This window comes from Corvus hawaiiensis, chromosome 28, assembly GCF_020740725.1.
Source record: "Corvus hawaiiensis isolate bCorHaw1 chromosome 28, bCorHaw1.pri.cur, whole genome shotgun sequence".
Classification (NCBI taxonomy): domain Eukaryota; kingdom Metazoa; phylum Chordata; class Aves; order Passeriformes; family Corvidae; genus Corvus; species Corvus hawaiiensis.
The window spans coordinates 2,418,756-2,428,676 of record NC_063240.1 but is presented as its reverse complement, the minus strand read 5'-3'; the positions used below and the strand labels follow the sequence as shown (position 1 = coordinate 2,428,676).

General features: G+C 57.8%; 1 protein-coding gene across 1 annotated transcript; it reads left to right on the top strand.

The window, feature by feature from the left end:
• Positions 1 to 713: 713 nt before the first annotated feature.
• Positions 714 to 9,527, top strand: ANGPTL4 (angiopoietin like 4). Its single transcript, XM_048287946.1, has 7 exons — positions 714 to 1,223; positions 1,558 to 1,668; positions 2,145 to 2,271; positions 6,532 to 6,645; positions 6,731 to 6,826; positions 7,127 to 7,402; positions 7,960 to 9,527. The coding sequence occupies exons 1-7, from the start codon at positions 714 to 716 to the stop codon at positions 8,139 to 8,141; spliced, it is 1,416 nt and encodes a 471-aa protein (XP_048143903.1). The 3' UTR covers positions 8,142 to 9,527.
• The last annotated feature ends 394 nt before the right edge of the window (positions 9,528 to 9,921 follow it).

Sequence of the window (9,921 nt, the reverse complement as noted above, 5' to 3'; positions counted from 1 at the left end):
GGGTTGGCAGCACCCACCTGTGCCAGGCCAGGATCCCCCAGCAGAGCCCTGTGCCCACAGTGGGCACCTGCCCTAGGGCCCCAGCACCCGCTTGGGCAAGGCCTGGGAGCCCTGTGCCACAGGGTCCTCCCGCCCCGGGGCCAGCAGGTCCCAGAGGGGCACGGCCTCTGAAGGTGACACGGGTGCATCCACAGGGGTGAGGAACCAAGCATCAGGGCGTGGTGCAGATCAGGGTCCCCAGTGCAGGATGAGGGGCAGGACAGTCAGCAGGGCTGGGATAGGGATGGGAACGGGGATGGGCGTAGGGTAGGGATTGGAATGGGGATAGGGACAGGAAAGCGGATGGGAATGGGGACAGGAATGGGAATGGGGATGGGATGAGGAGGGGAATGGGGGCGGTAATGGGGGCGGTGATGGAGATGGGGACGGAGATGGGGGCAAGGATGGGGACAGGGATGATGAGGACTGGGACAGGGATGATGAGGACTGGCACAGGCAGGGCTCAGCGGCAGGGACCAAGGCTGCCCCGGGCGGGGGCGGACAGGACCCGGAGCCGGCGGCGGATGCGGGGCCCGAGCCGCGGCCGACGGGGAGGGCGAACAAAGCGGCGGGGCCGGGTGGGCGGGGAGGGGCCGGTGCGGGGCCCTCCCCGCCACGGGGGCATAAAAGCAGGGCGGCCGCGGTGGCGCGGCGAGCGGAGCGGAGCGGGCACGATGCGGCTCGGCGGCGCGGCGCTGCTGCTGTGCGCGGCGGGGCTGGCCGTGGCCCCAGCGCCGGCACCGGGGGCCGAGCGGCGGGCGGCGGCGGGAGCCGGGCGGGAGCGGCGGGCGCAGTTCGCCTCCTGGGACGAGGTGAACGTGCTGGCCCACGGGCTGCTGCAGCTGGGGCACGGCCTGAAGGAGCACGTGGAGCGCACCAAGGGACAGCTGCGGGAGCTGGGCGGGCGGCTGAGCGCCCACAACAGCTCCCTGGGGCGGCTGCTGCGGCAGGCGCGGGAGGCGCAGGAGCGCGGCGAGCGGCTGCGGGGCAGCGTGCGGGAGCTGGAGGGCCGCGGCCGGCAGCTGCTCAACCTCTCCGAGGCGCTGCGGCAGCGGCTGGAGGAGGTGGCGGCTGACAAGGACGCGATCCAGGGCCGGCTGGAGCGGCTGGAGGGCCGGGTCCGTCTGGCGCTGCAGGCGCGGCCGGCTGGGAACCAGAGCGTTCGGGACTTGGGGGCGCTGCAGGTGAGCGCGGGGGGCACCGGCATCCACGGGGGAGCGGGCTGGGGGGAGCAGACCGGCACCGGCCGGGGGCAGCGGGATAGAGAGCACCCGACACGCCCCTGCCACTGGCACCGACGCGGGGAGCATTGGTGGGGGGACACTCCCCAGAGCCCACCCGCAAGGGGACACCGAGAGCGATGGGGGAGCCGACTGCCCCGGGACATCGGGAGCAGCGGGTGGGGATCAGCTCCAGGGGAGCGGAGCGGTCCTGGGGACACCGGGAGCACCCTCCCGGGAGTCTCGCATGGGCAGAGCTTCCCGGAGCTGTGGGGCTCACCTGGCTCTTCCCCCGCAGTCCCTGATGGATGCTCAGAACCTGCGGATCGAGGAACTTCTGCAGAAAATCAAGCAGCAGCAGTACAAGCTGGACAAGCAGAACCTACAGATTAAAAGCCTGCAGAGCAAGGTGAGTCCCTGTCCTGTGCTGCAGCCCCCAGCCTGGCCCTGCATGCTGTGGGCACCCTGGTGTGAACACCCCTGCTGTCCCAGCTCTGGTGGCTGTGCTGCTGCTCCCTGGCTTTGGGGACCCCAAAGGGGCCACAGCTCTGGTCCCTGTGCTGCAGTGATGTGAGGGTAGCAACCTGCAAGCTTCCAGAGAGTTTGTGTGGAGCAATAGGAGGAACTGGTGGGTGGGTACAGCCTCCCTGGACTCTGCCTTTGCATTCATCTGCAGAATAAAGTAACTAGAACGGGTGTGAAAAACCACAATCATTTCTGGCTTTGCCAGGACTGGGTATTTCCTATTCCTCGAGGTTTCTAGGCAAGTTCAGCCCCATCTCTGGTCACGGGGAGTGGCTGGCCAGCTCCCCTGAGTAATGGGGTGGAAAACAAGCGCAGATGAAACTGTTCTGACTTGTGCATTTTTTTTTTTTTTTTTTTTAGGTCAATCTACTAATTCCCCTACACCACAACAAAACACAGTCCCCAAAATGGAAGATAAGCCTGAAAAAGAGCCTCAACCTCACCAACCAGAGTCAGAATAGCAGTGGGGAGCCTGTGCAGACACAGAGTGAGTATCTGCTGGTGCTGCCCTGCTTGTCCATGCCAGAGCAAACCTGCAGCAGTTGTAGCTTTTTGGAAACAAAAGGTTCATTTGTCCTGAGCCAGGATGTGAGATTTGCTTGAAAAACTGGAGCTTGGGAGTATGGCCAGAGTGAGGGCTTCTGCACAGGCAGAAGCCTTCTGGGCCAGTGTTAGTCCAGCAGGAATTTAGGATTAAAGAGGCTTTTTTCCTGCCTGGTGTTAGGAATGCAGTGGGGAGCAGACAAAGCCTGAGAGCAGGTATTTGTCAAGAAGAATTGGCAGGTGGGGGATGAGGAGAGGAGGATCTCAGCTCTTCTAAGTTAGCTCTTATTCATCTGCTCACACTTCACCAGGCAGGATCTGCTTTCCTTTCTGTGGGAGGAGGGGAGGGTTAGGGAGTCCTGGCCTGAGAGCAGAGCTGTGTACTTTTGTATCCCTCTCCCTTGGCTCGTATTTAAGAGCTCATGCATGAAACGCAAGTGTCTCAGCTCGCACTATCCTTAGCAGAAGGTGCTGAGTTGCAGTGGCTGCTCACAGCCCTGGGAAATGTGCACTGGAGCAGGCAAGTGGATGCTGCATCTGCAACTCCCGGCTCTGCCTGGAGCATCTTCTCTGGCAGCAAGGCTGGAGGGGCTCCTGCAGAGCAAAGGGCAGCAGAGCGGGTGTCCCCAGCTGCGCCAAGTCCTGCAGCCTCCCTCCAGACGGGAAGTGGTGTTCCCCGCAGGGTTTGCGGGCCAGGAGCAGCTGCTGTCGTGTTGTGTCAGCTAGATCACAGTGCTGGCTCTGCCTGTGCAGCTGTCTGGGGATCTTCAGCAGGAGCCAAAGAGAAGCCAGGCAGGATGAGGAGGCATGGGGAATTCCTGCTCAGGGCCTGATGCAGGGATGGTTATAGGAAAACACATGGTAATTCATCTGTGGAGCTGGGAGCTGTCACTGGTGTGTCTGAAAGCTGCGTGGGCAGAACAAAGGGCTTGTCCACATGGACAAAAAGAGAGGTGGGGTATGGGGCTTTGAACTCCTCCTGGTGCTCAGCTCAGTGGGGCTGTGCAGGGTCAGCCTTACTCAGAGCAGCACTTCTGAGCCAGGAAACTCTCTCAGAACTTCTCTCCCCTGTTTTTTTCTAAGCTCTGCTTTGTGACTTGCCTGCAGTAGTGTGTGCCATAGAATTGTTTGGGTGGGAAGGGACCTTTAGAGGTTATCTAGTCTAACCCCCAATTCCACTCTTGGGGTATGCTGAATATGGGGTGCAGGGAGATGGGTTGGGACCTTTCCTACTTGCTAGTGCAGATGTAGGCTGTGCTGGCTAATGCTGGCTACAGAAATGTTTGTGATGCACAGTGGAAGGCAGCAAGAGCTACAGCCAGCCCCCACGGATGCTGTGCGAGCTCAGCACCTTCCAGTGCTGCACTGTCCCTGATGGAGAGACCCTGGGCATGCCGATTCTGTCCTGCCCAGCTGTGAGCTTCCCCTTTCCTTTCCTAATCCCTGATGTTGGTATCACTGACAGAAAACAAATTGGCTTCCTTTCATTAGCAAGTCGAGTGAGTTTTCTGGCAAACCTTAAAGCACACAGGCTGGCCCTGTGCCCTCTGCCTGGGGAGGCTTGTGGCTGCCTTCAGAGCAGGGGAGTGCTGGGGAGGCTTGTGCTGGCGGCTCCCGGGCTATTGTCAGGCAGAGCCCGGTGCCGGCGTGGCCCTGGGGAGCGGCGATGAACTCCACCAGCAGCGCTTGCAGAAAGACCCTTTTATTTGCATCCAGCAAACACAAGTTTTTTCAGGGCTGGGCTGGCGTGGGGCCAAGCATGTGAAAGTTGAAGGCTCAAAGCTGCCTGGAGAGTGAGAGGTTTAATAGCTTGCAGAAAGAGGATCACGTCTTTGGGCAGAGCCTGTGCTTGCTGGCAGCCAGCCGAGTAGGGGAAAGGTAGAGCCCTGCTCACGTTCTCCCCATGGCACTGAGACTCCAAAATAATGGGGTTGGGTTGGGGCAGGAGAGGGGGAGGCAATGCAGGCAGCTCTAGGCATGCCCTGCCCTCCCTGCAGATGGGTGTTTAATACCAGGTTAGTGACCTCCCCTGTGTCATGGCTGGAAATCCTGTTGGGTGAACATAGAGCCTAAGGCAGCTCCAGTCTTGTTGTCTTGCTTGGCTAAATAAAGGGGGAGGGAAAAGAAAACACAGGAGCAGTCAGGAGGGCTTGTTCTGCTGGTGCTGTTCGGATGTGCAACATGAACTGGAACTAACAAGCATGTTCCTCAAACAAAAAGATTGAACAGGAACTGTTCAAGCAGCTGCATCTCGTTCAGCTGCTGGAGAGTCCCTGTGGCACCAGGGGAACAGGGATCGAGTGCAGGGAGTGCAGCCAGGGCCCAGAAATGAGAAACAGGCAGGGATGGAGTTGACTTGTGCATGCTGGGACTACTGAACATCTGCCTGGCACCATCCCACTGATGCTGGAAGATGCAGTGGGAGAGGAGGTGAGGAGCTTGGCAAGCCCAGCACCTTCCTGCCGTGGCAGTATGAGCAGGGGCCTCTGGCTGGGGGGTTCCTTCCTCTGAGCCTGGTTTGCTTCCCTGCCTGCATTGGCCCAGAAAGTGGGGCTATTTGGGATGCACTTGGCCCCTGCATTGCTGGGGGCTCTGGGGGGTTTCGATCCTCGATGCACAGGGCACTCAATCCCGGTGTCATGGGTTCAGGGTAGGGCTGAGGCACAGCTTGTCCTGTGGTGCACTGCTGGTGGCACCAGTCCTGCACTGGCATTGCCCTGGGGGTGTGAGGGATGTGCCACGAGCTGCGCTGGCTGTGGGAGAGGGGCTGCCCCTGCTGAGGAAGGGAGATTTTGTGGGGGGAGGGGGAGGCAAAGGGAGGGATATGTTGGAAATGGGTGAAAGGTGATGGCAGGTGTTGTATTTCTGTCTCCTGGGTCCCCCCTGACCTTTCTTCCAGTTGGGGCTCTGCTCTTCACTCCAGTGCAGTGTCAGGGCTCCCCAGCACTCAGTGAGGGTGGAATGGGGTGATGCTGCGCAGGGGCTGCTTTTGCTCAAAGCACCTTTTTTCCCCCCTGCATCTGCCCCCCGGAAGGCCCTGGCTGTTGGAGGAAGCCCTTCTCCCTGCTGCTGCTCTGCATCATGGTGTCAGCCCTGACCCTGGGGCAGCTACTGCAAGGGGACCCCCACAGCCAGCGCCCCAGCACAGCCCAGGGCTTGTCTTGAGGTTTCTTTACTCGTCTGTCTCAGGGTCATGCTGGCAGCAGCTGTGAGCCAGGGTAGCCAGAGCTACAACCCATCCGCTCTGGCCTGGGGAGAACAGGCCCCCTTTGTCTGGGGGTGACTGGGGCACCTGTCCCTGCTGACAAAGAGCCCCTTGACTGCACGGCAGCCTGGGGATGAAGTCCCTGCACATCCTCCTGTGGCCTTCTGACTCGGGTGTTGTAACAGGTTCCCCATGCCTCATCTCTCCCAAGTGCTGTGGGTGGTGGTTCCTGGATGGACTTTTATCAGTGCTGTTGAAATGGTGCTTTGCTGGCAGCTCTGGGCAAAGTCCTTGCAGGGCAGAAGGAGCAGTGGGAGTCCCTGGGGACAGAGGGGGACAAGCTGGGGGTGGCTTCACCCTGGGCAATCCACTCCTGTGAGGAGCTGGGGCTCCCAGAGTCTACCCCCCCCCCCCCCCCCCCCCCTTGCCTCGGTCACTGTATCTTGGAAAAAGGGTCACCCCAGCCTGGCGCTGTGCCTGCTGGTGGCAGATTGCCCAGCAGGACGTCTGGCTGGGGCCACCACAGTTGCTGGGGGAAAGAGGTCGTGTGCTGGATGCTCAGGCACGTTCCTGATGTCAGGACTCTTTCTTTCTGCTCCTGAGGCCCCTTGACCCTGTTTCAGCCTCGTGTGGGATGGGGATGCTTGGCCCTGGCAAGCTGCTCCTCCCTGTGGGTGTAGCGGGAACTGGGAAGCTCCTCCATCCCTCCTCGATGGGGAACCTTGCTCTCCAGCCGAGGTCACTCCAGCCTGGCCCAAAGCCTGGCTTCTGCCTTGGATGAAAGCCCAAGGAGCTCTGTTTGAATAAAAGGGAAGATGTGGGATCACAGCATTTAAAGATGCTGAAGTCGGGGGCTGTGTCCAGAGCCGCAGCCACTGCTGTGCACGGCTGGCCGGGCTTGTGGCCAGGGCTGCAAGTGCCAGGGCCATGGTAGGAGCAACCTGCTGAGGAAGTGGGGTTTGTGGCCATCTCCTCAGTTGCTGTTTCCTTCCCCTGCAGAGCTCCCAGAGGGTTGCCACCAGCTCTTCCTGGCTGGGCAGCAAAGCAGCGGCATTTTCCAGGTGCAGCCCGCAGGATCCCAGCCCTTCAAAGTCTACTGCGACATGACCGCAGGTAAGGCCGTGCGGTGTCCCGCAGGGCTGGGCAGGGTGCTCTTGTAAATGGTAACCCCAAGGGACCGTGTTTTCCCTTCCCACAGAGGGTGGCTGGACAGTGATCCAGAGGCGCATGGATGGCTCTGTGGACTTTGACCAGCTGTGGGATGCCTACAAAAATGGCTTTGGAGACCTTCGTGGTAGGTGGATGATGGTGTCTGTGTTCTCACTGTGGGATAAGGGAAGCTTAGCAAAAGCTATTCCCCTTGCTGGCCCCTGGAGCTCATTGTGCTGGAGCACAGGCATGGGCTGAAGAGGGGGGGACACTGCTTCAGGGGGAGGGGTCCTTGATCTTCCTGATGTGTCCTGCAGGTGCCAGACAATGATTCAAACACTGCAGCATCCTAGGTTGTCCCTGTTTGTCTTTGGAGCTTGCTCACTTCTCTGCTTTTCATGGCATGTGTGTGTCCCTGCAGCCAATGTCATGAGTCTTATTTCAGGTGACTTCTGGCTGGGCCTGGAGAAGATACATCACCTTGTCCAAGAGGGAAAATACAATCTCCTGATCGAGCTGGAAGACTGGGAGGGGAATTCCCAGGTGGTTCAGTTTGTCTTCAGTCTTGGTGGTGAGAGCACAGCCTACACACTCAACCTGCTGGGCCCTCTGTCTGGAGAGCTGGAAAACGCCATTGGGGAATTCAGGCAGCTGCCCTTCTCCACTCGGGATCGTGACCATGACCTTAAAGCTGACACAAACTGTGCCAAACACCTCTCAGGTCAGTCTGAGGTCTTCTATCCCAGTATGTGCACTTCCCTTTCAGCCCTCCACTGTCTGGTGGTGGTCCAGTGGGACGCAGACCCTGTGGCATTAGACCCCTCTGCTGAAGGAGCCTGTCTTGTCCCCTACTTCCCTGGGACAGCTGTTTCTTTGGGAGGAGCTGTGCAGGGAGCCGGGAGGGAAGCTGAAGTTGGGGGAGGGTTCATGGTTCAGGTCTTGGCCCAAGCATCTGTCCTTATAAGAGCTTTGTTGTCTGCCACTTTGCTTGGAACCTTTTCAAGCAGAGCAGAGGCCTCTCCTGCCCTGGATGCTGAAGGGTTGGAGGGGGTTTTTCGCAGAAGGAGGAGCAGCCTGGATTTGTAGATGCAGCCTGAAGTCATATAGGATCTGTGAAAGGTTCCCCTGGTGCATGGGACTCCTTGAGTGTGCATGAGGTGTCTTGTAAGATCCCAAAGCCCTAGAAAAGTTGGGGAAATGGGGGCATCAGCTGCCTTGAACCTGGGTTTTTCTGTCTGGAATTTCTGTGAGTTAAAATTCTCTTCATTGCCTTTGCAGGTGGCTGGTGGTTCAGCACCTGTGGCCATGCCAACCTCAATGGGAAGTACTTCCGCTCCATCCCCCGGCAGAGGCACGAGCGCAAGCAGGGCATCTTCTGGAAGACGTGGAAGGGCAGGTACTACCCCCTGAAGTCAACTATCATGAAAATCCAACCTGCAGCACTGGAAGCAGAGCCCTAAAATTGCTACTTGAGACTTTCTCTGTGGAGCATGGACCTGAGCTCCATCACTTGGTGTTTACAGAAAACAATCCCCCCTTCCTTGGTTAGAAGCCCTCTAGAGGCACAACATTGCTCCTCGCTAAAAGTAAAACAGCTCTGTGTTGCCAAAACCCCTGGATGGGAGCTCCCAAACCTGAAGAGGAGCCACCAGGAGGGAGATCCACCTCCAGAGCATGCACGAGGGTCTTCTGACCTGCCGTGTGCTGCTGTGAGAAGTTCAAATTGTCTGGTGCTTTCTATCCTGTCTTAACATTTCTGTACTGTGTTGATGAGCTGGGCCTGGGGCAGGTGGGGCACGTGAAGTGTCTCGCTGCTCTGGACCACAGCATTGGGTATGGAGTCTTGCTGTGTCCAGTCTTTCACTGTTGTTCCCAAATGATGTCCCACATACCCTCCTGTGAGAGCCCCTGGAGCCTCCTTCCCTTGCTGGGTCTGGGGGCAGTGAGCCTCAGGCAGCTCCATCTGTGCAGCCCCTGTCCCCCTGAGGTACAGGGCTTGGTGGGAGGGCTGAGGGTGACCTGTGCAGAAGGGGACCTCAGGCTCACTTGCCTTCCCTTTGAAGACCTGTATTTCTGGCTGTGCTGGAATTTCCTGGGAGCTGGGAAAACTGCTTCCAGCTCTAAGATTGATGGGTGAGATCCTGCAGCTGGTTGCCTGAGGGGCCAGGTCCTGGGGAGCTTCGTCTGGAGCTCTGCCTGGAGCCTGCCAGTGCTGCTGGGGGTGGGTAGGACGAGCAGTGGGACAGCACAGATACAGAGCAGTGACTGTCCCTTGGTGGGACCAGCCCCGCTGTCACTGTCAGCCCCCCAGGAATAGGGGCTGCCTTCTTCCACTAGACCCCTCATGCTTTGCAGAGTGACTGGACCTGTCCCCACATGTGTGTCCCAGCACTGCAAGGCCAGGGGACGGCAGGGTTTCTCTGCAAGAGCCACAGCTCATCAGGTGTGTACCATGATGTGTGGCATCACCTCTGCCTTTGGGGTGGGTGTCTGGGGAGAGGTGGCCAAAACAGGTCCCTGAAAACTTACAGGCCAAGCTGCAGTCTTGGGGCTTCCCAAGCATCCTGCCCTATTGAAGTCATATTGACTACTGTGCTAGAGCTCCTAGCTGCTAAATACTGTACATAGTTGTTTGTAGGATGTTGGACCTTTTTGATGAATTCCGTGTTTTGATTTGTTTTCATATTTAAATGCAGTGTTAATAACAATGTGGTGTAATTTATAAATGTTGATGCTGGAAAGGAAAGCAAGTGTAGTTTGTGTATTTTAAACTTTTTTTTTGTACTAAAATATCTTTTCTGAAGATGTCTTTTAATAAAAACAAGCCTTTAAGTGTCCTGCCTGGATTATTTTCCTGATGGTTTACCTGTGGCAGGTGTGTGGGAACATTGTGAGGACTCTGCATTTGAAAACTTCCCTTGTTGGAAGTGTGACCTGAGCACTCTGTTCCCTTCTGGCCTCCATTTTCAGCTGTAGCCTTATGGAGCTCTGAGAGATAAATTGCTGCTTGAAGTTTATGGGCTCCTAAATTTCTTTTCTTTGTGGAAATTAGGCTGTGGGGCAGCAAGTTTATAAGTGCTGATGTGTTGGGTTTTCTTATTCCCTGATGGCAGACCTTTGCATGAAGGGGATATTCTGTGGAGGTGGCTGGAAAAGCCTGTGCCAACTCTTCAAAAATGAGCAGAGGCTGAAGGTCTGGGTGCTCCAGGCTCATCAAAGTCAGAGCTGATCAGGACAAGC